The sequence below is a fragment of the Prionailurus viverrinus genome, chromosome D3 (assembly GCF_022837055.1).
Source record: "Prionailurus viverrinus isolate Anna chromosome D3, UM_Priviv_1.0, whole genome shotgun sequence".
NCBI classification, from domain to species: Eukaryota; Metazoa; Chordata; class Mammalia; order Carnivora; family Felidae; genus Prionailurus; species Prionailurus viverrinus.
Window position 1 is genome coordinate 21400633 of NC_062572.1, and position 26981 is coordinate 21427613.

The window sequence follows — 26981 nt, forward strand, 5'->3', positions numbered from 1 at the left end:
TTCAGCAGAGGCCTATCCTGGCTGGAGGTGTCACTGGAGTGTCTGGGGGTGACAGTCCAGCCCTGAGAGGATGCAGAGTGTGCCTCGTGTCCCCGTGGGCCTTGAGCTCCAAGGGAGCAGCACTGAGGCTGCTGTCCCAGAATCAATGCGCTGATCAGCTTCAGGCACTACCTGGAGCCCAGACATGGTTGGGGGCTCAGCCGCCCATGGGGACAGAGACTCACCCACCGATCCCTGAGCTTCAGCCTCACCCCAGGAGAGCAGGTGTTCAAAGCAAGTCCTGCCCTGCTGATGGGACTCCAGTGACACTCGCTGTCACTGGGTTTCCTGCTCATGGGGATTCTGTTTCCTCGATTGTGACGCTGATGAAGTCTGGGTGAGCACAGGTTGACAATGACTCCTGGGGAGACAGAGGAACTTGGAAAGTGTCAAGTCCAGGACACTATACAATAGCTCATGCTGGACAAAGCAGGAAAGAATATCCAATGGGAAGAAGACAGTGTCTTCAACAAATGGTGTGGAGTAAACTGGACAGCAACGTGCAGAAGAACGACTGCACCACCTTCTTACACCGTAATCAAAAATGAACTCAAAATAGATGAAAGACCCACGGGTGAGACAGGGAACCGTCAAAATCCAAGAGAAGCACGCAGACAGCAACCTTTGACCTTGGCCATAGCAAATTCTTACTGGAACTGCAGGACACAAGGGCAGGCCTCCCCTCAATGAGCCACTGGGCATGAAGTTTTTTTATTTATTATTTTTTAAAAATGTTCGCGTGTTTACTTACTTTTGAGACGGAGAGCACCAGAGCATCGGTGGGGGAGGGGCAGAGAGAGAGGGAGACACAGAACCTGAAGCAGCTTCCAGGCTCCGAGCTGTCAGCACAAAGCCCCATGCAGGGCTCGATCCCACGAACCGGGAGACCATGACCCGAACAGAAATTAGACGCTTAACAGACAGAGCCACCCAGGCACCCTGGCATGACGGTCATTTTGAGTTAAAAAGCAGTCGATGCCCATACACTCAGGAAAAGCTCTTCATGTCTCTTCAACTGACTAAAAATTCAGTGGTAGCACCTGTTCCGGGAAGACAGCTGGCACCACAGACAACTGCCCTAGGATATGCATGGGGTGGGGCAGATGGGGCAAAGGGGCAGCAAAGCCTGTTTAGTCACAGACCTCTGTGTCCCATCGTTTCCCAGGGCCCTGCACATATTGTTTATGAAACATCTACTCTACTCTTCTTCTTCTGTCTGTGAAGTGTATTTCTTTGCATTGAATACTAGACCCTTACCTCATCCATGTAATTCAGAAAAACATAGACCTCATTTTTGCCTGGGTGTCTTTTGAATTTCTAGGTCTATGTTGATTCCCATATGTTCTCTATTAAATTTCTTGTGTATCACTTCAAACTCCTCAAGGACAGGTCTCACCATAGAAGACTCTCCCCTACAGGAGCCTCCACAGAAGCTTCTCAATAAAAGAGGCTCGGAGACAAGGTCTGTGGACCCAGGGGTTTTGGTCTCACTTCCTCGTTATCTGAGACACTGTGAGTAACCAAAGCTGCTCCCACTGCCATAACCTGTAGCACAGTAATAGTCAGCCTCGTCCTCAGGCTGTGGCCCAGAGATGAGCAGAAGCCCTGCATTGGCCGAGGCATCTTTGGACCCGGAGAAGCGGCTGGGGACCCCAGGGCCCTGGTGCTTATTTGAGTCTGAGTAGAACCTCAGTAGACACCGGGGAGAGGTCCCTTGTTTCTGCTGGTACCAGTATATGTGGTAGCCGCCAACGTTGTAGCCACTGCTCAGGGTGCAGGTGAGTCTGGCTGTTGTTCCTGGAGATGCAGACAGGGAGGACGGCTGGGTCAGCACAGGCTGGGACAGGGAACCTGCAAACACAGACACTGGTCACTGATGGAACCAGAAATGGGGGGAAAATGTCCCAGGATGCTGAGCATGGCAAGCACCCTTTGAGATCCTCCTGTGTCCCTGAGGCAAGCCCCTACCTGTCCATTGAGACACAAGCATGAGGACTAGAAGAGTCCAAGCCATGGTGACATAGACCCTAGTACCCACACTGGGCTGGGCTGCCCCGGGCCTCCTTTTCTCCTCCACCCTTGCTGCAGGAGGAGCTGTCCATGCAAATGAAGCCCATCTAGTGACTGCCCAGCCCCTTCCTGAGCCCTGGTGCTTCAGCCCAGCTGAAGGACACACCCTGGGGACTATGGAGGTTGGCTTCACCACTGGGGAGAACCCTGGGAGGAAGCACCTGCATGCACAACGCACAGGTCCCTGCTCGGGGGACCTTGCCACACCAGAAGGGACACACGTGCAGACTTCCCATCAGGGAGCACAGAGCCCAGTCCCCAGGTCCAGGCTCTGCACAGTTGTGAAGATACCACAGGGTACTCCCACAGCGTCCCCTCTTGGCTGACAGGCACATACCTCACTGTGTCCAACAGCCCTGAGAGCCCAGCTGGTTTCCTCAGCTCCTTTTGTTCACACATCCTTGAGCTGAATCATGGCCAACGTGATCCCATAGTACTGTCTGTGATGACTGCAGTATTTTGCACTCTCAGAAGGAGTCCTGGTCTCTGCGAGAGGCAAATATTACCTCCCATTAGTGGTAAGTCGTTGATATCGGGCAGAACATGCTGCAGATATCATATCCCTGCACTGGTGTGCGATGTAGCATCAGTAAACCTTGGGAATGTTTTTCAGCTCCTATGCATTGTAGCGATGGATGCCAACGAGTGTCCAATAAATTGGGTTTTGTTTTAATCTGCGATTTTTTAGCTCATTTAGTGGCTAAGTGATTTATCAAGGAAAGGGAAAACAATGAATTTATCTTTGATGAAGTCCAATGGATCAGTTTTTTTATGGCTTGTGCTAATGGGGTCTTATCTAAACATGTTTATACAAACCTTAGAGCCTGATGACTTTTTCCATTTTTATGTTTACAACTTTATACTTTACAGTAGGTCAATAATCCTTTTAGTGAATTCTTCTATGAAGTCAGGGTTTTCGGTGAGATTCATTTCTCTCGATGGATGTCCAATTGTTCTGTGGACATTTGTTCAAAGGCCATCCTTCCTCCTCTGAAAGGCTTCTGCAACCTTGTCAATAAGTTTTTGTTATCCATAAGTATCCATAAGTATTTCTTATCCATGCTTTTGTGAGTTTGGTTCTGAGTTTTCTGTTCTGTTCCATTGGCCACTGTGTACCTTCCATCCACACCACTCTGTCTTGTGATAGGAATTGAATTACACTTCTCTACAAGTTGGGAAGAATTGTCATCTCTACTATATTGACTCTTCTAATCCTTAAATACAACATACCCCTCATGGTTTTGGATCCATTTTGATCACATTTCCCAGCATTGTCGAGATTTCAGCATCCATGTCCTGTACATGTTTTGTTAAATATTCACCCAAATACTTCATCATGGAGTGGTTTGAAGTGTTATTCTTCATTGTTTTTCACAAGTTTATTGTTCATACAGACACAACTAAATGATCTTTCTACGTTGATCTTGTGTTCTACCACCTTCCCGAAATTGCTTATTACCCTTTCAATTCATATATTTACATATATATTCAGAGCTCCCTTTGTATTTTCCTGTATATCATCCTCTGGCCTGAAAATAGGCACAATTGGCTCTTGTTCTCCTTAATCTGTATGCCTCTCATTGATTGACTTGCCTTATGGTTTGGTCAGGCACATCCAGTCCTATGGCTAACAGCAGTGTTGAGATTGGACATGATGACCGTGGTTGCCACCCTGGGGGAAAAGCTTTCAGAACTTCACCTCAGTGTGTGTTAGCTGTGGTGTTTCATCATTTTCTTTATCAAGCTGAGGATGTGCTCTTCTATTTTCATTCCCTGAGAAATGTTGTCTTTTTCATTCATTCATTCATTCATTCATTCATTCTCATTCTTTGTCATGAATAGGTTTTGCATTGTGTGAAATGCTTTTTCTGTATTGATTGATAAGACCAGGTGTTTTTAAAAATAATTTTTAAAATTCAGTGTATTCATTTATTTATTTAGAGAGAGAATGATAGCTTGAGCTGGGGAGGGGGAGAGAGAAGAGGAGAGAAAGGATCTCAAACAGGTTCCATGTTGTCAGCGTGGAGCCCCATGGAGCACTTGACCTCAGGAACCCTGAGATCATGACCTGAGCTGAAATCAAGAGTCCTAATCTTAACTGAGCCAAATTGGTGCCCCAGGTTTTTTCTTATTTGGCCTGTTAATATTGGAGATTACATTGACTGATTTTTTAATATAAAACTGGCCTTGCATACCCACAATACACCCCATTTCATCATTGTGTGTATTTCTTGTGATACATGTAGATAACTGAACACTGTTTTTTTAATATTTTCTTTGAAATAGTTTTCTTGTTATTTGCGTGACATATTCCATTTTTTGTCTGTTTTGTACTAGGGTGCTATTGACACCAGCTACTGAATGACAATTTTAGAAAGAATGATTTCTGGGGCACCAGGGTGGCACAGCGTACTATTCATGATTTCTGCACACGTTGTGGTCTCACGGTTCATGGCATCGAGCCCATCAGAGGGTTCTGTGCTGACAGTGCAGAGTCTGCTTGCGTTTCTCTCTCTCTTCCCCTCTTTCTTTCTCTCTCTGTCTCTCTCTCTCTCAAAAACAAACAAACTTAAAAAAAAGAAAGAATTCTTACCTTAACCCAATTCAACATATTGATCCACAAGCAAGGAATATCTATTCATTCATTCCAGTTTTCTCTAATTTCTCTTATGATGCTTTGTAGTTTTCCATATACAAGGCTTTCAATTTTTCCAAAATACATCCTTAAGAATTGCATAATTATATCACTATAAATGGAACTGCTTTTATTTTTATGTATTGATGGTTTATTGCCTCTATATAGACTACCATTTATCTCCTTATTCTGTTTTTGTAACCTGAAGGCCAGAATTGAAGCAATCAGACCCAAACCATCTGTGACTGAGCCCTAGAGCCATTGGGAATCAACACCTTTTGTTCTCGGACATCTCCACTGAATATTTTTTTTATCTCTCAGCAGCAAAGTTTGCCTTTGAAAACATGAACACGGTGAGAATGGGTCGTCAGTGTACAAATATAACTGAAGGAAAGGATATGACAGTGTCACATCATCTGTCTCTGGGACAACGGAGGGTCTGTTGAAGATCTGAGCACAGAAGTCACCCCCTGAGCCATCTGAAGGGTAACGTCACCAGACCCAGAGAGTGAAGGGAGATTTTGTCTCACTTCGCAATGGGACTGACACACTACATAAGCATTAGCACTATCCTGGCATATGAGACAGTAATAGTCAGCTTGTCCTCATGCTGGAGTCCAGAGATATCAGAAAACCTGAACTGGTCAAAGCATCTTTGGATCCGGAAAATGATAGGAGACCCAAGATCCCTGGAGTGCATCTGACTCTGATTTGGATCTCAGCAGAAACCAGGGATGGCTCTTTGCCTTCTGCCAGTGCCTATATATGGTGTCACTTCTCAAGGTGCAGATGTGGGTCAGCACCGGCTGGGAGAGGTTTGCTTCTTCCAAACACAGACACTCCTGTGTAATGGGGCAGGGATGGAGGTGAAGCTGCTTGGGGGTCTGACCCAAAGGGGTTGACAGAGGGACAAGGGACTCCCCAGTTGTCTGAGAACTGGAAGGGAATGTGAGGGGTCTACATGCAGCTGTATGTTCTGTCCATTTTCCTCCCGAGGGATGGACCCTGGAGATAGGAAACTACAGCAAGATCACTTCTAGGTTCCTCTGAAATCCTAATATGGAGATGGATGTCAGACCTGAAGAGCCAGAGGGAGAGACTGAAGGTCTGAGGGACACGGGAAGAGACGGGAAAAGAGGAGGGAGGGTTTGGGGGGTGTTGGCAGGGACAGTCTGCAGGATCTGGTCCAGATTCACATGTAGCTGGTTCAGACAGAGGGCACTTTGACTATGACTAGGGTTATTGTCCATATGTCACCTGTGGGTACATCAGTAGTGACACAAAGCCCTTTAAGGACCACATGGTGACACTGATGTGTGGATGAATGTTTGCTGGGCAGCATGTACAGGTGCAGACACAGTATTTATTCCTGTGCATCTTCTCCAGACCCCGTGGGGACGTGCGGTTGGCCTCTGTTATGTCAACTGTCAGTGTCTTCCCAGGATGCCCAATTTTTTCTCACATTACATTCAAACATGAGCATTTCTATTTTCCCTGTTCAAGGAAAGATCTTTCTGCAGAAGAATCCCATCTGCATGTGTCTCCAGGTAAGTTTCATACTGAAAAGATGCTGGGAATCATGATCTTTGTGCACAGGTATTTTCTCTCGCTTGCTCGCTATCTGAGATGCTGTAAGCAATGAAAGCCGCTCCCACTGCCATGAGCTGTAGCACAGTAATAGTCAGCCTCGTCCCCAGGCTGCGGCCCAGAGAGGAGCAGAAGCCCTGACTTGGCCGAGGCATCTTTGGATCCAGCAAAGAGGCTGGGCACCCTGGAGTCTTCTCCATTCTGAGTCTCCCCCTTAAAATTTCTTGCAGGATTTGTTTAGTGGTCACAAATTCCTTTAGCTTCTGTTTCCCTGTTAACTCTTTATCTCTCCTTACATTCTGAATGACAGCCTTCCTGGAGGAAAGATTCTTGGCTACATATTTTTCCCATTCAGCCCATTGAGTATATCCTGACACTCCTTTCTGGCCTTCCAAATTTCCGTGGACAGATCTGCTGCGACCTTGATCTGTCTTCCCTTAGAGGTTAAGGACCTTTTCCACCATGCTGGCTTTCATGACTCTCAGTTTTTCTGTGTATTTTGTGAATTTAGCTATGATATGCCTTGGTAATGGCCATTATTTGTTGAATCTAATTTGTGCTCTCTGTCCTTTTGGATTTTGATGTCTGTACCTTCCCTAGATTAGGGAACTTTTCAGCTACAATTTGCTCACATATATTTTCTCCCCTTTTTCTGTCTCTTCATCTTCTGGGACACCCATGATATGAACGTATGCCTCTTAGTAAGTCCCTGAGTTCTCTAAATCCTGTGTTGTGATCTTTTGCCTTTGTTTTTCTCTTTTTTTTCGGCATCATTATTTTCCAGAATTTTATCTTCCGTAACACTGATTGTGCTCTGTTTCATCCATCCTCACTCTCATGGCATCCATTCAAGATTGCATCTCAGTTATAGCATTTACAACTTGGGCTTGACTAGATTTTAGTTCTTTTGTCTCTGCAAAAAGGGATTCTCAAGGGTCTACTATGTTTTTTTCAATCTCAGCTAGTATTCTTACAATCATGTTTTTAAATTCTAATTTAGACATCTTACTTATATCTGTGTTGATTACATCCCTGCACATCATTTCTCCTTTTACGTTCTTTTGGGGTGAATTTCTCCATCTTGTCACTTTGGGGAAAAATAATAATAAATTAAAATTAAAAATTAAAATTAAACACATTTTTAAAAATAAGCAAATGAAGGAAGCTAGATGCTAGATGTGCTTTCGTCTGCTTGATAAGAGATACTTGATGGAAAAGAAAAGAAAGAGAAAAGAAAAACAGTTTACAAATTTACAATATTTTTTAAAAATTAAAATTATACAAAATGAAGAAAATAAAACAGAGTAAAAAGTATTGCTCTTTTTTATCCAAGAAAGAAAAGAGATAAAAACAACAACAAAAACTGGAGCAAACAAAAGAACAAACAAACAGGCAAACAAATGAAATTGAAAGAAGCTAGATCCAGTGTCTCCTAGAACTGAAACTTTGTAGCACAACATGGTCCCCAGATTCAGCCCATGGAAGGGGTTTGCCTTGTTCTGGGGGATGTGCCCAGAGGTTGCAGATGGATAGGGCTCTGTGTAATGGCTCCATTCTCCATTTGGTGGTGCTGCTTCGCTCACTGGGGTGGGTAAGTGTGGGTCTGCTACGGGCGAAAATGGCTGCATCCTGCTCTCTAGTCTCCTGAGCAGTAAAATTTCACACCCTCTTAGATGCACACCCTGTCACCTCTCCTTTGTCTCAGGCTTCTGTCCATTCCCCACTTTTACACTGTGTTTATTTATTTAATTTTAGAGAGAGCGAGACAGAGTGTGAGCAGGGGAAGGGCAGAGAGAGAGATGGAGACACAGAATTGGAAGCAGGTGCCAGGCTCTCAGCTGTCAGTACAGAGCCCAATATGGGGTCAAACCCATGAACCATGAGATCATCACCTGAGCCAACGTGGGAATGCTTAACCAACTGAGCCATCTAGTTCCCCATAGCTTAGGTCTTCAAAGCATTTAGAGCACTCAGCACTTCAAGAAGTCACATGTGTTAGTATAAATTGGTCACGGAATAAATTAGATTGATACTAGGTAATCTGTCAATCTGAGGAAAACTTCCATGAAAGAAGGTATACTGTAAAGCACCCCTCAGTTCCCAACCCCATGCCACATCCCTCCTAGGGATTAGTGTGGATGCAAGAAACCAAGGCCTAGCCATATTAAATGAATAATAATAATAATAATTATTATTATTATTATTATAAAAATATGTGGATTTCTCTTTCATCTTGTATGACCTTAATATCTTGGCTTTATGACTAGTGAGCATACTCTGCCTGGTGTTCACAATCTGGAAAATGTACCTGATTGGGTGCAACTTTTTGGCCAACCAAACAGACTGGAGAACATTCTCCCTCTGTCTGTGCCTCTGTCTCTCTCTTGGTCCAGATGGGCCTCCTGTTGTGGGAGTTAGTCATGAGAGTTTCCAGACCCTAGGAAACATCTGTCACCTCAACCTTCAAGTTTGTTTGTGCTGGAAAGTCTATTCCAGGAGCACCAGCCCAGTGTCCCAGTTTAGTGGGCCTGTGGCACGATTGTGTCTTAATTACCTGTGAGACTGGGGACGCCATTTTCAGTACAGCCTCCTTACCACCTGTGCAACAAAGGTTTTTGCTTTCTTAGACTAATTTACGAGTAAACTTTGGATTGTTGGGCAACCCAATCAGGTGTAGGCCAGCAGCATGGGTGGTGAAAGAATTCACCCAAGCAGAGCAAAGGAGATAGAAGTTTAGGGAATACACTGTAAGGGAGCAGCAGGCAGGACAGCAAAGCAGAGATGGTCTCCCAGGAGGCAGTGGTGGGGGCTGTGGTCAAGAGGGGAAGGTAAGGAGGTGTGAAATATTTGGCTTTTTTTTTTTCCTTTTTTAGTACCTGTGTCTGGGTAGGAGTCAGCTAGGGCTTATAGATATTTTGAGGTGACTTGTCTAACGGGCCTGTTTGCATCCAGCCCACTCGTCACTGTGGGACCTTCTACCATACTCAGGTGACCATTGCTCAAGCCTGTCACCTAAAACTGGCCTCTGTGTTCCCGCTTGTTAGATCAACAATGACAAATCCTTGCCATTTGGGCAGAGGTCTCATCTTCAGTAGCGGCTCATGTTGAACAGTGGGGGTGTGCTGTCTATACATAAACTTGTCTGTCTGTCTGGGGTTCTGTGCAGTTATAGACCAGAGCATGTTATTATACTATAATGCTGACGGGTGATTTGAGTGAAATGCCTTGGTGGTCTGGTCCATGGGATTTCGGAGGAGGGGATCCTCTGGTGCCCCGGGCTGGAATCCTTGTTGAACCATCATTCATATATGGAATTCTTGCATTCTGGAGGACACAAAGTTCAAAAGTGGATTAAATTGGAGGGGGGAAGGGGCAACAATTAGGCATATGCGTATTGAAGCCACAGGTCTTAAGAGAGAAAGAAGGCAGCGTAGCCATGACCAGGTTTTTTCCAGGAAAACCATCCTTATGTTGCCCAGTCCCAGGGGGAGGAAGGTCATTCAATCAAACCGTAGACTTTTTTTTATGTTCCCTGATTGACCCTTTAGCAGGACACAGATACCCTCTGGGCTTCAGCTAGGACATCTAAACTCAGTCATTTCTGCAAAACGAATGTGACTAAAACCTCCAACTGGGTTTGTAGAATCACAAAGGGTCTACCTATTGTAGACCCTGGGGCATGTGTACTGGGCTCTATTCCCTCACCTGTGTGCACTCCTAGGATGCCTGTGCTGTCTCAGGCAATAACACTGTGCCACTCCTTCCTCCTCAAAGACAGGTGTTCCCACAGTGGTGTCCCATACACAAGCCTCCACTGAAGCTTCTCAATAAAAGAGATGCAGGGGTTTTTGTCTCACTTCCTCGTTATCTGAATCACTGTGAGTAACGATAGCTGCTCCCACTGCCATGATATATACCACAGTAATAGTCAGTCTCGTCCTCAGGTTGCAGCCCAGAGATGAGCAGAAGCCCTGCATTGGTTGAGGCATCTTTGGATCCAGAGAAGCGGGTGGGGACCCCAGGTCCCAACTGTGTACTGGAGTCTGAGTAGTAGTACAGAAGATACCGGGGAGGGCTCCCTGGATTCTGTTGGTACCAGTATATGTTATAGCCTCCAACAGTGATGTCCCTGCTCAGGGTGCAGGTGAGTCTGGCTGTGGCTCCCAGAGATGCAGAGAGGGAGGCTGGCTGAGTCACCACTGGCTGGGACAGGGAACCTGCAAACACAGACAGAGCAGACGGAAGACAAGAGACAGGGTACATGAGATTAGGGAGTTGAGCCAGAGGGATTTGACTCTGGCTGCGGGCCCACCCTGGTGACCTGGATCCTATCCCTACCTGCGCAGTGACAGAGGAGCACGAGGAGGACGGGGATCCAGGCCATGGTGACACACCCCCTTATTAGGCCCAGAGCTGGGGCTTGTCTGCCCCAGGTCTTTCTTATGCCCTGTGCACAGGCCTCAGAGAGGAGGGGCTGCTCATGCAAATGGGACCCACCCCTGCCTCTTCTCCATGTGCACATACAAGGTCTGTGGCCCTTGGACACGGAGACTTCCTGATGCACTGCGTTCCCCCTGGGTGGGCCTGGAGGCAGCAGCTGAGGGGACCACACACAGGTCAAAGTCCAGGGGATTCCACCAGGCCCTGATGGGACACACTTGCCCTGTCCCCCACAGGAAACACGGGGGCCCAGACCTGGGGCCTCCTGTCAGTGCAGGACTGCCAGCTGGATCCCCCGTCCTGCAGAAACCCTTAGACATGATCTCACAGCAACCCCTGCTGCTCTCCGGGCAAACGTCTCATTCTTTCCACTTTCTCATTCTTTCCCACTGCTCCCAATGCTCTCCTTTACCTGCGTCCCTGATGTTTGTGCTTTCACCACGTGATACAGACCCTTCAGAGAAGGATGGAGGTGCAGTCCTGGTGTTCTCTCCCTGAACCGGGTTTTTCCTTGGGTGGGGCTATAGTGGGAAGAACAGGAGCAATCTTGACCCAGGACAGTCTAGGAATCCCGGTGGAGCTGATGACAAGATACTGGGAACAGAGAGCAGGGGATCTGCCCCCACAGGGGGCTCCTAGGGGGCAGGCTGACTCTGAGTGATGAGTGAACAGGAACTTGGTGAGCGGTCACAAACCTTCACAGAGAAGGACACAGATTATGGAAATTTGTGCCTTTCTGGAGCATGGCAGAAAGGACTCCACAAACTCTGATGAGGCTGCTGAGGGTATGGGGACTGAGCAGGGCCCGGGATTCCAGTAGGACCACTGCTGGGCCATCCTGCAACCTCCCATCCCTGTGCTGGGAGTCTTTTCATTCCAGCTGGGCTTCTCCTGGTCAGTGTTGCTCATTAGAGATTTAGTTCTGCAGGAAGTTCTAAGACAGATTTTGGGACAAAGAGAATTAGAAGGCAACCCTGGGGGATGGCTGGGGGAAGATGACAGCAGAGAAAACAGGAAGGGTGAAATGGGTTGTGTCCCCAAGTGGGACAGAGGGAGGTAACTGAAAGGACCCAGGCTGTGGCAGAGGGAGTGATGGTCCAGAGAGTTACGTGGCTAGAGGGTGATGCCCACAGAGACAGGAATGCCCTGACTGACACAGGGGAAGTCGGGTGGGAGAGCAGATGGAGGGCAGGTGATGGGTCTGTTGTCCCCGTGTCAAACTGAGACCACGGTGTGACATGTTGAGAGGCGTGGAAACATCACAGACAACCAGGGCTTTAGGGACACCTTCTGTCCCCCATAGGAAGGATGTGGGTGTTACAGTATTTGCCTGACTGATGGCTTGGCCTGCATAACTTATTCAGTTGGTCTCCATCAGCAGATTAGTGAATGACAACATGGCTCTTAATGTCATTTGAATAAGCATCTCACAGGGAGCAGGTTGCTGAGGTTGCTGGCTCTGACCATTTGTTGATATATTTAGGTGCTGAACCCCCTCCCCTTCATTATATGTGCAGATGTGGAAAGGAAGCCCAGTCTTGGGGGTCACACTGGTGAGATGGACACACACTGGGAGAGATGGGATGGGCACATCGGGATGAACCACTGCACAGAATCAGGCTAGGGAGCCTCCCTTCCCATGGTGGGGTTGACCATCCTCCCCCTGGCTTGCTTCCCTGCTGCTCAGGGCTGAAACATTCTGAGACGTGGTTGCACTTCTCCATAGATTGAGATCACTGTGGAATGCCACTACCCGGAGACAGCATACAGTGCTAATCTGCCTCATCCTCAATGGCCCCTGTGATGGTGAGGATGGCTTTGTTCCTGGAGATGGACCTGGAGAAGTGATCAAGGACCTGAGACAGGTGATTGTTTATGGTAGATAAGTGTGTGGGCACCCGTGCCTGGAGTCTGTTGGTACCAGCCAGGGAAGTTACTGATAACTACTGACCCAGAGCTAAAGTCACAGGTGAGTGTCACCATGCCTCCTTCAGACACTGACTGTGATAGCTCTTGGATAACCACAGTATGAGAATTGGTTCCTAAAACCAAAAGGAGGCACATGTGTTATTATGAGAGGCAAGGGTCACCCTGAAACCTTGATTTTATGTGCCCTCCAAGAAAGCAGGGTCTCTTCCCCTGACCTGAGCCATAAGCAAGGAACCTGAGAAGAAGCACCATCCAGGCCATGGTGGGGATCCTCACAGGTCTTGCCTCCTCAGGTTCTTGGGTTGGATAGGGGTCTCCTCTGGGTCTTTTCATGCCTGCAGACTATGAGGAGGAGAGGTGCTTCATGCAAATTAACTTCTTCTCTTTTACTGCCCCTTGGGCACCCTGATGTCCCCTGGGGGACACCTTGAAAGAGGCATATATTGGGACTACCCCGAATCAATGACTGCAGGGAGCCTGCGACACTGAGTGACAGGGTGACATCTTGCCCCGAGTCATTTCCTCCATGTCCCTGGTGGCCTCAGTCCCAAGTTTCTTCCCTGGAAAGGCAGACTGAGGGCATGCATCTGCTTCTCACATCCTGGCCATGATTCTAGTTCATTCCACATGTACCCCATCCCTGGGAATATTTTCTGCCCTCCCCAATGAAATGGCCTCTTGTCTCTTTGGAGAAACTTAGTGGGCAGTCCTCCAGGAGTGAGTCCACTGGGAATTTCAAAGCCCGCGCTGGGTATGAACAAACAGTGTCTCTTCTGACTCAGTCCTAGTCCCTGTCTCCTGATAGCCACGGGGCAGAAGACCAGAGGTGGGGGAGTCTACACCAGAGGCACCCCAGGCTGTGGAAGTCACCCTCATTTGCTCTTGGAAGCCATCTATTATCTGAAGTAGCAACAATGTAACTGCTGGTTTTGAGGGGAAGGTAATCATGCCCCTAAATAGTTCATCGAGCGGTTTTAAGATTTTTTTTATTATTTTCACGTGTTTATTGCTAGTATGTATACATCTATATGATCTTTCTATGTTGATCTTTATTCTAAAATGTTTCCAAAATTATTTATGACTCTTTGAATTTATATATTTGCATACTCAATTGTAGCTTCCTTTGTAGTTTTCCTGTAGGTCATTCTCTCACCTGAAATGGGACAATTGTCTCTTGTTCTTCCTCATCGGAATGCCTCTCATTGTTTGTCTTGCCTTATGGTTCTGACAGACATATCCAGTCCTATGTGGAACAGCAGTGTTGAGATAGCACATGGTGGCCTTGCTCCCTACCCGAGGTGGGAAAGCTTTCAGTGCTTCATCTCTGTGTGTGTTCACCGAAGGGAAGGTGTTTTATAGTTTTCTTTACCAAACTGAAGATGTGCTCTTCTATATTTTGTTCTCTGAAAACTTTTATCACTCTCATTCATATACTCATTCATTCTTTTCCATGAGCACAAATAGGTCTTGAGCTGTGCAGGAAGTGGAAGAGAATTCATCCTACCTGAGAGAGTGAGGGAGACGCTTTCATCGGTCTTTCTTTTTTTAATTTTTTTAATGTTTATACATATCTGAGAGAGAGACAGACGGAACCCAAGTGGGGGAAGGGCAGAGAGAGAGGGAGACAGAATGGGAAGCAGGCTGCAGGCTCCGAGTTGTCAGCAGAGAGCCCGACATGGGACTTGAACTCAGTAGCCATGAGATCATGACCTGAACCGAAGTCACATATTTAACTGACGGAGCCACCCAGGGGCCCCTCAGCTGTCATTTAATACTTTAGCTATTATCGCAACTGATTTATTTCTACTTCTCCTTTGGTGTCAAGGAGACAAGGCAGGAGGCCTGGTGAGACAGATACCACTCCCTCTTGTCCAATATGAGGGTGGGTGAGAGGATACTTATGACATGGAAGAAATGGCATTTTCTCTCTCCCTTTTCCTGCTGGTTTCTTCACTTCCTTAGACTCCCTATCCTTCCTCACTTTCTTAAAATCCTGGGTCATCATTAGCATGATCACAATCCATTCCAAATACCCCTCGAGGTTTAGTCCCAACCGCCTCACTGACCACCCACCCCATCAAATCCACATACTGCTCCCTCTCCAGCTGAGTCCTCCAGCTGACTGGCTGCAGGTGCACATGGCCGTGATGGCTGCTCCTGCTGTGAATGTATGAGACTCTCTTCAGGACATCCCAAGTCAGACACCCTGTGATCCTTCATTTCTCACATTCCTCTCTGTAGTCCATTGTTAGGGCTGTCCTTATCTACAGTGCACAGTCAGACTTCTTCAATCTCCTTGAAATGAGAAAGTATCTTCCACCCAGACTCCACACTGGAAAATAGAAGCTAGAATGTAAGTTTCATGGCGTCACCCACTAATTGTGAACAGGCTTAAGTTTTGTTTTCTTATTCATGACAAAAGAAGATGTTCACTGTGGGGCATAAGCGTCGGAGTCTCCTGGGCTTACACCAAGGGGCTAACAAGGCATAAAGAAATACAATGCCATAGAATGCTCACAACTGAGTGCTGGGAGCCGAGCTCTCCCAGCCTGAGTGGCAGGCCCTGGGCTGTGGACGCATTGGTGACTGCAGGGCGGCCTTACGGTTAGCCCTTGCCATCCCCTATGGAGACTCCTCTACTTGCAGGAAGGTTAGCCTCATGCATTTGCCAGCAAGAGGGCCTGTAAGGAGAGACATACGGATCTGAAAGCCTCACTGCGGCAACTAAGGAGTGTATCTCTGGGCACAGGTGACTTCAACCTCTAGGCCCACCTGGCCCCCCAGAGGCATTCCAAATGGTGACTGAACCTAGTCGGTTAAGCTACAGAATGGTTCATTGGTTCCTAGGTGCATTGTCTCTCTGAGAATGTATGAGGCATGGGTTTCTAAGGCTTTTCCAGCCCCTTTCTGGCACCTCGGACCGAGGCAAACACATTGTTCTTCTGGCCTCATGTGGTTAGGAGGTCATGTCCCTATAACTGTTCCACTTGAGGTGTTAAGAAATGGAGGGCCTTTCACGAGAACAGCAAAACAAATCCTTTGTAGATTATAGACAAACGCAGATGCATAATGGAATAATGTAAGAAATTAATCTATAATCAAAGGGTATGCGGGAAAGTTAGGGCAAAATCACCATGTTATTTCTTAAAGGTTGTTTGCACATAGGAACATTTTCAAAATTAGGTAATGTTAGAAAAACATAGTTGACGTATGCTACAAGGAAATCACTAGGATATATAATGCCACATTTACTGCAATAAATCGGCCAGCTCAACACACTGCTGTTGTCTGTGTCCATTTTTATTTTTTGTTTCTATTTTAGTTTTTTATTTTAGTTTTGTTTTATTTTCACTTTTTCGCCAAGGCCGTTCATCCTTCGGGAACCCCTGGATCTCCTGGAGCTGCACTCTGGCAACTGAGTTTGGGCAAACCAGATTGGCACCCCAAGACTAGGGGGATATAAAGGCATCCCAAGAATAGGGAGTTGCAATGGCACCCCAGAATAGAAAGGGGATGCAGAGCCCCCAGAATAGAGAGGGAGGGGAAAAGGCCTAAAATAAGAACAGGCACAAAGGCTCCCCATACAAAGGTATATGAGGTAAGCCAGATTAGGCATTCAGGGCAGAAGCACTCTCCAACATAGCACTATAGCAGAAAAGCTGCTTTCACTGGAGGAAAGGACCAAGTTAGATAAACAGGTAAATTGAGCTACAGACCGCTGCACTGCAGGCAAAGCAGCCCAGAGCAGAGATGGTTAACAAAAGAAAAGGTGCCTTGTTAACCCTGAGGTTGTTCCCCCTGTCTGCCTTAGCCCCTAGGCTGGCTCCTTGCTGACAGCAGACAGGTGGATTTGGGAATTGAAATCACAAACCAGGAGATCATGACTTGAGCTGAGGTCAGACATTTAACTGACTAAACCGCCCAAGGCTGCTTGTTAGCACAGTGTTTTTATTTTTATTTTTTTTTTAAATTTTTTTTAACGTTTATTTATTTTTGAGACAGAGAGACAGAGCATGAATGGGGGAGGGTCAGAGAGAGGGAGACACAGAATCTGAAACAGGCTCCAGGCTCTGAGCTGTCAGCACAGAGCCCGACGCGGGGCTCGAACTCACGGACCGCGAGATCATGACCTGAGCCGAAGTCGGATGCTTAACCGACCGAGCCACCCAGGCGCCCCAGCACAGTGTTTTTAAACTAAATACCCTGAGTCATCTGAAAGCAGAACTGAAGGGGTCCCCAGGTGGGAAAACAATCTCTGTATATAAAGAGGAGACAGCTTTCCTGCCCCAAGAGCACTCATTTGAGGCCCCCAGCTATTTTCTGTGGTCTGTGCCCTGCAGGTTCTACTTGCCCAACACCCATACTGAGCACTTTCCTGGGAGGAAAAGAAAACAGAAATGCAACAGGGTCAGGAGTTCAGGGTTTGAGGAGAACAAAGGGGATGCCAAACTACCAGTCTCCACCAGACCAGGAAATAGCCTGAGTGCTTCAGAGACAGTGACCCAGAGGAAAAGTCCCAGTGCAGGAACAAAAGTAAACTTTGACCTAAAGCACATGCTTGAGTTGTTTTTGCAGGATTGAAAACTTGCCCCACAGGTTAATGAGGTTAAAACAGTCACCAGCAGGACCCGCGCTGACAAACCTTCTTTTTCACAGGAATGTTCCAGTATTTCAGAGGCAAACAGCAGAAAGAGCGTGGGAGCCTAGACCAGTTTTATCTCCTGCAACAGCTCCACCAGTGCAGGTGGACCAGGGAGTGTCCTCCAGGGACCTCTGCCTCTTTATAACGTTAAGCCTCTGCCCTAGGAGGAGGACAAGCTTCATTGACCTACCACATGATGGGCACACAAGCTCCTGTGCTCCATATTCCTGCACAACCTCAGGCCCAGTCTTGCATAAGATGACAAAACTCCCTTTTCTGGGTATCCATCCTAACCCCGAATGACAGGAACCCACTCGCCTCCACTCAGGGAGTCACAGCTTTGATAATTCTTGTCCCTGATCCCCTTATCTGTGGCAAATAAAGTTTCCTTTGTGTGACAGCATCTGCTGAAGCCTCTGCCTGTACCTCACCAAGGAGAGAACTCAAAGTAGCTCCAACACTTCTAAGTAACCTATTTCATCCCTTAACTTGGAAACCTGCCTTCTTCTCTCTACTCTCTACCTGTGGTTTTAGTGACATTTAAGTCTATTAATAAGAAATTTCAGAGAAATATTAAGTAACAGTTTTCTTAAAATTATCTTTGCTCATTTTCACCCTTTATATCAAAGTAAGTTCTAAAAAAACGAAATAATTTTAAAGGTATCTGTTGTTAAGGGAGGTCTCCTTTTATTGTTATTAGTTTAGACTTAACAATATATTTCATGAAAAATTCTGGGTAGCTGAAGTAATATCCAAATGAGACTTATTATGTATCAACTTCTCCAACCTGGAAGTGAAAATCAATGATAAATGAACACTAAACCAGCCCAGAATCCCTGGTGGCCTGGCTCCCAGGCTCACACCACAAATCATGAGTGTCAGTGGAAAGAGAAGTCAGTTCCCAAAAAGGCTGGGGTGACAGAAGGGGAAAGCTAGCCGTGGGTCTGAACCACCATCACTTGAAGCAGCCCCTGAGAGTGAAGACACAGGACAGCAAGTGGAGAGACCCAAGCCCTGACCACAGGATGGGCATTGAGGGCAAGCAATAGTGAAACGGGAGGTCTCAGATGCAGTGCTGTGGGTAGATGGGAGAGAAAGCCAAGTCAGGAAGGACGTTCTGGAAACATCTCACGAAGGAAAAAGAGGGGGGAGGAGACATGTAGAGTCTGCTGGGCATGAGGGAATGGGAAAAAGAGAAAGGCCAGAGAGCCCACCTCCCCACCACAAGGAAAGGAAAAATGTATGAAACAAAAACTTGAAATATGGACCGTAACACATAATATTATTCTTCATAATAATAAACAACGCCGACTAAATTATTGAATAAAATTGCAGTATGCAAAAATCTACAAAATAAAAATTGACAATGGTGGACAATAGCCATCGGAAAATAAACTTTTAAAAAAGAATCTGTCATTACACAACATCATGGTAAATAATTATGTTATTTCGACAGCCTCTATTAAAATTGCAGCCATCTAGATAGATCCGCGTGTCCTCGGCACAAGATGAACACGTCTCTAGATGAAAGGATGAAACGTTCCCTGTATTTAAATATGGTGCCCATGATGTTCCTACAACAATGCACACGCTGATGCCACTGAAAGGTGCGCTTCCGGGGGCAAGTGGTCTGTGATTCGGCACCTGTGAAATGTGCACAACAGGAAAATCACTGCAGACAGAAAGGAATTTTTGGCTCCAAAGGGCTGATGCAGGGGGTCCATGGACTCACTGCTCGGGGGTCAGGGGTTTTTCTGCAGGTGATGGAAATGTTGTCAATTTGATCCTGATGATGTTTGCCAAACTCAGGAAACATACTACAGACCACTGAATCGTACCATTTAAATCACTGCACTTTATGCCTGTAAATTATCTTAAGAGATTTGTCTTATTTTCAGAAGAAAACAACACAAGACGCAGCTACTGTCACTGACTCTTCATAGTTGTTCTGTGCTCAGAGAGTCAGACCCTCAGACCCTCCGGGGTGTCCTCGGTCTCCCTGTTTATTTGTCACTGGCAGTGACCATGGGAAACTGGGGCACGTTGCTGTATCATTTGCCCACGGGCTTAGAGCACTGTGTCAGTAATGACCAGCCTCGTCCTCAGGCCGCAGGCCCGAGATGATCAGAGAGGCCCTGTTCTCGAGAACCCAGCTGGGATCCCAGAGGGCCTAGTGCTTCTGAGCATCTCAGCTTTGGGGACACGGTGGGGAATCTGTGGGTACCAGCCCACATAATACAACCCAACATGGTTGCTGATTCCAGTGCAGCTGAGGGTGATCTTCTAGCCCACAGACCCTGATAAAGAGGCTTCTTGTGTCAACACAGACAGTGCCCAGGACCCAGCAACAGAGCAGTGGAGACACAGGTCAGTGTCAGGTTATTACTCACAGTGTGTTCTCAAAATGGGGGAAACAAGCAACTTAGGAGTCCCCCAGAAGCAATTCTTCCGCTTTCCACAGCCAGTAACCTGAGCAGAGAGCAAGGAAGGTGAGGAGGGGAGGGATCCAGACCAGGGTGGAGACACCCCAGGCTGTGCTTCTGAGCCCTCAAGGGAGACACCTGCACAAAGCCTCTCTTATCCTCTGCCTTCCTGGAAGAGAGAGAGGAAGCATTCATGCAAATCTCTCCCTCCCCTGGGACTGAATGTGGTGACAGCTGAGTGTGGGGTGGGACTAGGGAAACTCCTCTAGGCACAATTTTGCAGGGGGCACAAGGCAGGGCTCCAGGCCTGGGTGCTCAGCTGGGACCTCTGCCCCCACACACACCCCTCGGGGACAGGCCCACAGCGCCCCCTGCTGTCTCAGTGTCCAGCTGCACCCATGACTGGAAGGGACATCCTGGAGCTGTGAGAGAGACACCAGGGCACTAAGGACTTCAGTCAGCCTGGCATACTGTCCACCCCCACACAGGGCCAGATCTTCTCCTCCCTCAGGGCTTCTTCCTGTGCTGCAGGTGCCACCACACCTCAGTCCTTGCTGCAGACACAGGGCCTCCTCAGCATGAATCACCCTGGGCTCCTCCCACTACTTAGAGACTTGTGTTGTTGGGGCCAAGACTCGTGGACCGCTCAGAGAGGATGTTTCTGCCCAGTGAGCAGAAGAGTGGAGAGCATGCACGCCCCTCCACGCCCTTTTCGGGAGCCCTGAGGGGACAGCCCAGTTTTCTCATCTCACTTCCCATTCTGGTGGGCCAGTCCCCATTACCCTCTGCACTGACCTCGATGAGGTAGATCAATGACGGTGCATGGCTATAGATCACGTGAGTATATTCTATCTCTCTATCATCATCAAACTTTGCATTTTCTACATTACCTATAATTGGTATGCTATCGGTCCCCAAACAGACACATATATTAATGCTCCAGATTCAAAAGGCCAGAAATAGGGTGGCTCTGTCGGTTGGGTGTCAGACTCTTGATTTCAGTTCAGGTCATGACCTCAACTTGTAAAATTGAGCCCTGAGCCGGGTTCTGAGCCTGCTTGGGATAATCTCTCCCTCTCTCTCTGCTCCTTCCTCTCTCTCTCTCTTTCTCTCTCTTAAAATAAATAAATAAAACTAAAAATACCCAAATAGTATAAATAAGAAGACCAGAAATAAGTGCAAGTTCCCCTTGACAAGCACAGAGAATGGAGACTGAAAATGAGGGCTTTCCTCAGACTCTGGAGGAGAGCACACATGGATTTTGCAGGGAATTCAGACAAGAATAAGCACGAATCATATCGCAGATGCCTCATAGGAGGTCCTCAGTTCTCACGGATGTTCCCTGACACACTTTGGGAAAGAAAACTAGAGTTCTGGACCCCCTGCAGCGGGCACACGGATCCCCGTGCCATGGGCTGCAACGTGCACCCACATGGTCATTCCGCGGTAAGAAGCCCACCTGGGTCAGGCCACATCAGCAAAGAGCCCCATGGGAGCTGCCCTCTGCCCTCTGCTGCTTCCTGCATTGTCATGGGCTCCTGGGGCCCTGGCTTCTCTGTATACCCAGCTGACCCATTTTCCTACTGGGTGCACAGTTACTGTTTGGGATGATAACAAGTTTTGAGAAATGGGGAGTTTTGATGGTCACACAACATGGCGAATATATTTCATATCTCTGAATTGCACAAGAAAGTAATGAAAAGAGTAAATATCTGTTGTGTGTATTTTCATAATTAAAAATTACTAGCTGAAAATGCAAATTATGTTTAAGAAGTTGCACTCACACAAATCTCTTTCCCATCTTTATATGTGTTACCCTATTCTAACCCATCCTCATCACTAAAAATTGACGGATTTTATTATTTTTTCCTGTAGATTCCACATGTAAATGAGATAAAGCATTTGCCTTTCTGTGTAGGCCTTATTTCTCTTAGGGTCATGTCCCACAGGTTCGTCCATGCTGTCACAAATGACAAGACGTTCTCCTGGAAAGGCTCATGGGATCGACTTCCTTTATACAACATAGTGCCCCACAGCCCCTCTACTGCATGGATCACGGACAACCCCGATGTGGCAGGAGAGGAGAGGAGGACACAGTCCATTCTTCTGGGCTCCAGAAACCAGCCACAAGTCTGCCGTGGGCCCTGATGATGTCAGCTGTAGGAAAGTCACATTGGTGAAACCTCTCAAGCAGACTGAGAATTTTGGTGCAATGGTGGCACTCCCCCCTTTCCCTCACAAGCCCCATTGAGAAGTTTGCTGACTGGCACACACAGTTTCTCCCAGGGGCAGTCACCCTCTCCTGACATCACAAATGAACGGCAGGTACCCAGCCAGTGGGCCAGGCCAGCTCTGCGCCTGTGATCCCTTAGTGTCTCCTCGCTGGGACACAGAGCTACTGAGTCAGCCCTGAGCACAGGAGCCTGGAGGGAAGGGAAGGCCTCTGCTCTGACCCCTGGAGGAACACAGGCCATGCAGTGGAGGACTGTCTGCTGGGAAGTTGGTCTGTACACTCTGACCAGAAAAAAAGGCAAGTTGATTTACCCTTGTGAAGAGAAAAAAGCCAAATCCACAGGCTCTAATTTTATGTGTGAATCAGTAGGCGAAATTTCTGCATCATTATGACTTTTTTGTTGTCTTTGGTTTGCTTTATTGTTGTTGTCGTTTGTCTTTCTTTTTTTTTTCTTTTTTCCAGAGAGTTCACTCAGGTTTGGTAGGAAACTGGGAAGAAGGACATTCAGATCCAGTAGCTACACCCAAGTATAGTACTTGTGCATTCAAGTTATATTAGACTTCAGAGAGTCAGAGTACAGTGGTCTAAGCAGACTGGGTATTTGTCCCACTTCCCCATGAGTTCGTGTCACCGTGACCAGCACTACTGTGCCCGATTGCACAGTAATAGTCAGCCTCATCCTCAGGCTGCAGCCCAGAGATGAGCAGAAGCCCTGCATTGGCCGAGGCATCTTTGGACCCAGACACTCGATTGGGGACCCCGGGTCCCAGCTCATTGCTGGAGTCTGAGTAGTAGTACAGGAAATACCGAGGAGGGCTCCCTGGCTTCTGTTGGTACCAGTATATGTTTTTACTACCAACGCTCACGTCCCTGCTGAGGGTGCAGGTGAGTCTGGCTGTTGCTCCCAGAGATGCAGAGAGAGAGGCTGGCTGAGTCACGACAGGCTGGGACAGGGCACCTGCAAACACAGACACAGCAGAGAGAAGAGAAGGAATAGCGCACATGGGACTAGGGAGCTGAGCCAGAGAGATTTGACCCTGGCTGCAGGCCCACCCTGGGGCCCTGGGTCCGGTCCCTACCTGTGCAGTGGCAGAGGAGCACGAGGAGAGCATGGGTCCAGGCCATGATGACACACGCCCTTCCTAGACCACAGAGCTGGGGCTGGGCTGCCCAAGCCTGTCTTATCCCCAGTCCACAGAGCTCACAAGGAGGGGCTATTCATGCAAATGGGACCCACGCCTGCTTCTCGCTCCTGTGCACTTAGAGGCCTGTAGCACGTTGACAGCAAGACTATGTAATGCACTGGTTTCCCCTGGGTGGGCCTGGAAGAAGCAGCTGTTGGGACCACACACAGGCCCAAGTTCAGAGATTCGTCCAGGAACAGAGAGGACACAGATGCCCTGTCCCCACTAAAAACAAGGGGCCCAGCCCTGGGGCTTTCTTTCATGGAGGGCTTCTCAGCATGGAGCCCCCATCCTGCAGAAACCCCCAGACCTTGTCACCATGCCCCCTGCTGGTGTCTGGGTGAACCTCTCGTTTGCCAATGCAGGCTTCCTTGGTGTCTATGTTTCCACCACCTGAGAGTGATCCTCCAGGGAAAGAGAAAGATCTTGCTGTACCATCAGGTATCATTCATGGATGGGGGGGTCTGTGTCAAGGACACATGCAGTCCTGACCCAGGAGAACCTGTGAACCACTATGGAGCTGAAGACAAGACACATGGGAGAGGGAATAGAAACCATCTGTCCCAATGGTCCAGCTCAGACAATGCATGCTGGCTCTGGGTGCCGGATGTGGACAGGAGCTCACCTAGGGAACACACACTCACACAGAAGGACACGTAGAATGGGCATGCTGGGTCCCTCTAGACAAGACAAGCAAACCCTGATGAGGGTGCTGCAGGTGTGGGACAGTGCAGGGACCACTTCAAGGCCATCTTGCGACCTCACCTCCGTGTTCTGGGAGACTTGCAATCCCATCTGTGAAAATCATCAGGAGAACCTTCTAGATACAGGGAAAGGGGACCTTCAGGCTAAGGAACTGGGGGAACACCATCGCCCTCTGGTGGACATGGGATGCACAGTGACCCAAGGCCTGGGTCCCAGCCCCTCATCCCCCCTGCTCACTGTTGCAGACTCTTCACAGTGGATTCTGACACTAAGACATATGCATGGAAGTTTCATCCATGTGTTTTGTGGCCTGATAACTCATGTCTGTCTCCTGCGTCCTATTCCACGCGTGGACACACAGATATTGTTTACCCATTCTAAAGGGTACGTTGGTCACTTTCGAGTCCTGGCAATCATAAATAAGACAGCAAGAAACATTTAGGTGCATATTCTCGTTTGCACACAAGAACCTCATTTAGAGTAATCCGTAGGACTGTTCTTTTTGCATTATCCTTAAGGCTTTGTTTGCCGTGGAAGACACTGCCAAGGAATCTTCCCAAGTGATGGGGCTTTTCGCACTCCCACCAGCAGTGAATGAGAGTTCCTGCTGCCCCAAATCCTCTGTAGTATTGCTGCTGTCACTGTATTGAACTTTATCCATGGTCATGGGAGGCCTCTGGTACGTCCTTGTTCAATTTGTAATACCACAATGACATATGAAGTTGGAAATCACTTTGCATGTGTAATAGTCATTTTGTCTATCTTCCTTGTTAAGGGATCTGTTCAGATCTGCTCATTGGGAAGGCACTGCCCAGCACCAGGGAATTCAGGAGCTCAGCAGAGCTCCATCTCAGGAAAAAGGGAGAAAGTGAGTGTGGAGTCTGACACAGGACTCGATCCCAACACCCTGGGATCATGACCTGAGCTGAAATCAAAGAGTTGGACGCTCCACCAACTGAGCCACCCAGGTGACCCTCAACAGTTTGTTTTTAAGTAACCTCTGTACCTAAAGTGGGGCTTGAACTCATGAACCCAAGGTCAAGAGTTGCATGCTCTAACCACTGAGACAGCCAGGCTCTCCTCCACTGAGTCATTTGTAACTCTGAACAAGCTAGTTTGCCTTCGAAAATATGAACACAGGGTGAGTAAGGATCACTCTGAAGATATAACTGAAGGAAGGGATATGGCACTCTCAGATCATCTTATTCCCGGACAACAAATAATTTTTGGAAGATCTGACAACAAAAGTCACTCCTGGAACCTCTTGACAGGGGATGCCACCAGGTCTAGAGAGTGGAGGGAGATTTTCTCTCACTTCCCCATGGATCTAAAGCACTGTGTAAGCATTGGTACTATCTTGGCATATATGACACTAAGAGTCACTTCCTTGCACACAAGATTCCAGAGACGTCAGAACATATGCATTGGTCAAAACATCTTTGGATCCAGAAAATGACAGGGCACTGGGATCTCTGGTGTGGTATTTGACCCCGCCTTGAATCGCAGGAGATACCACAGAGGATTCCATGGCTTCTACTGGCACCATTATGCATATTTCTTAAAACAACAATGATGTCACTTCCCAGGGTGAAAATGAGTCTATTAGATTCTTCAGAGATGCGGACAAGGAGGGTGACTGAGTCAGCACAAGCTGGCAGAAAGAACTTGCAAACACCCACACTCATGGGTGATGGGGCAGGGATGGAGGTGAAGCTGCTCGGAGGTCTGATCCAAAGGTGTGGACATAGGCTCAGAGGCTGCTTTGGGTCACCGAGGACCGTCCTTACCTGTGTGGTAAGAAGAGAACGCAAGGAGAAGAGGTTACACCATGGTGGTCACAGTCCTACTGAGAACCCATGGCTGGAGCTAGGCTGTCCCAGACATTTCTTATCTCCTTCAGTGGTGTCTGGGAGATGGGATTATACTTAGGGTTGCATTTTCTTTCTTGATAGTATATTTGGGTGTTCAAATATAGTAACTTTTGAGAGGCTCAATTGATGATCTCCCCCCCCTTTTTTTGCTGTTTCTTATGATATCCTAAGTGAAGAATCTCTTGCGAAACCCCAAAATCATAGGGATTTCCTTCTTGTTTTCCTCTAAGATCTTTATAGTTTTAGCTCTAAAATTTAGATCTTTGATCCATTTTACATCCATTTTTGTTTATAGTATGTGGTAAGGGTCTAACTTCATTCTTTTGTGTGTGGATATCTAGTTGGTCCAGCACCATTGGTAGGAGAGAACTTTTTTTCACACTACATTCTTTGAGAACCCTTTTGAAAATCAGTTCACCATAGATGAATGATTTCTTTCTGGCCTCTGAGATAAGTTTACATTTTTTTTTCAATGTTTATTTATTTTTGGGACAGAGAGAGACAGAGCATGAACGGGGGAGGGGCAGAGAGAGAGGGAGACACAGAATCGGAAACAGGCTCCAGGCTCTGAGCCATCAGCCCAGAGCCTGATGCGGGTCTCGAACTCACGGACCGCGAGATCGTGGCTCGAACTCACGGACCGCGAGATCGTGACCTGGCTGAAGTCGGACGCTTAACCGACTGCGCCACCCAGGTGCCCCGAGATAAGTTTAATTTATACCTCTGTCTATCCTTAGGCTGGTACCACATTCATCTTGACTATAGCTTTGTAAGTGAGTTTTGAAATCTAAAAAAAATTTTTTTTAATGTTTATATATTTTTGAGAGAGAGAGAGATGGACACAGAGTGCGAGCAGGGGAGGAGCGGAGAGACAGGGACACACAGAATCGGAAGCAGGCTCCAGGCTCCGAGCTTTCAGCACAGAGCCCAATGCGGGGCTTGCACTCAACAGTTGTGAGAACATGACCTGAACAGAAGTCGGACTCCCAAACAACTGAGCCGACCAGGTGTCCCAGTGAGTTTTGAAATCTAGAATTGTCAGTCCTGAAAATGTGTTCTTCTTCAGGATTTTTTGGATGTTCTGAGTCCCTGCAAATCCACAGAAATTTTAAGGTCATCTTTTCTTACAGTGCAAAATAGACATTTGGACATTTGATAGGGATTGCATGTAATCTACCAATTGCTACGGAGAGTATGGCTTCCTAACAATTGTAGTTCTTTAT

General features: G+C 47.4%; 3 gene segments (V, D, J or C); all 3 read right to left on the reverse strand.

The window, feature by feature from the left end:
- Positions 1–1522: 1522 nt before the first annotated feature.
- Positions 1523–2110, reverse strand: LOC125148956 (immunoglobulin lambda variable 5-39-like). The segment is given in 2 exon segments: positions 1523–1890; positions 2008–2110. Coding segments are annotated over 2 exon segments (399 nt in total).
- Positions 2111–10204: 8094 nt separating this feature from the next.
- On the reverse strand, positions 10205–10806 carry LOC125149369 (probable non-functional immunoglobulin lambda variable 5-48). The segment is given in 2 exon segments: positions 10205–10548; positions 10670–10806. Coding segments are annotated over 2 exon segments (390 nt in total).
- Positions 10807–22567: 11761 nt separating this feature from the next.
- Positions 22568–23238, reverse strand: LOC125148952 (immunoglobulin lambda variable 5-37-like). The segment is given in 2 exon segments: positions 22568–22956; positions 23078–23238. Coding segments are annotated over 2 exon segments (420 nt in total).
- Between the last annotated feature and the right edge of the window lie 3743 nt (positions 23239–26981).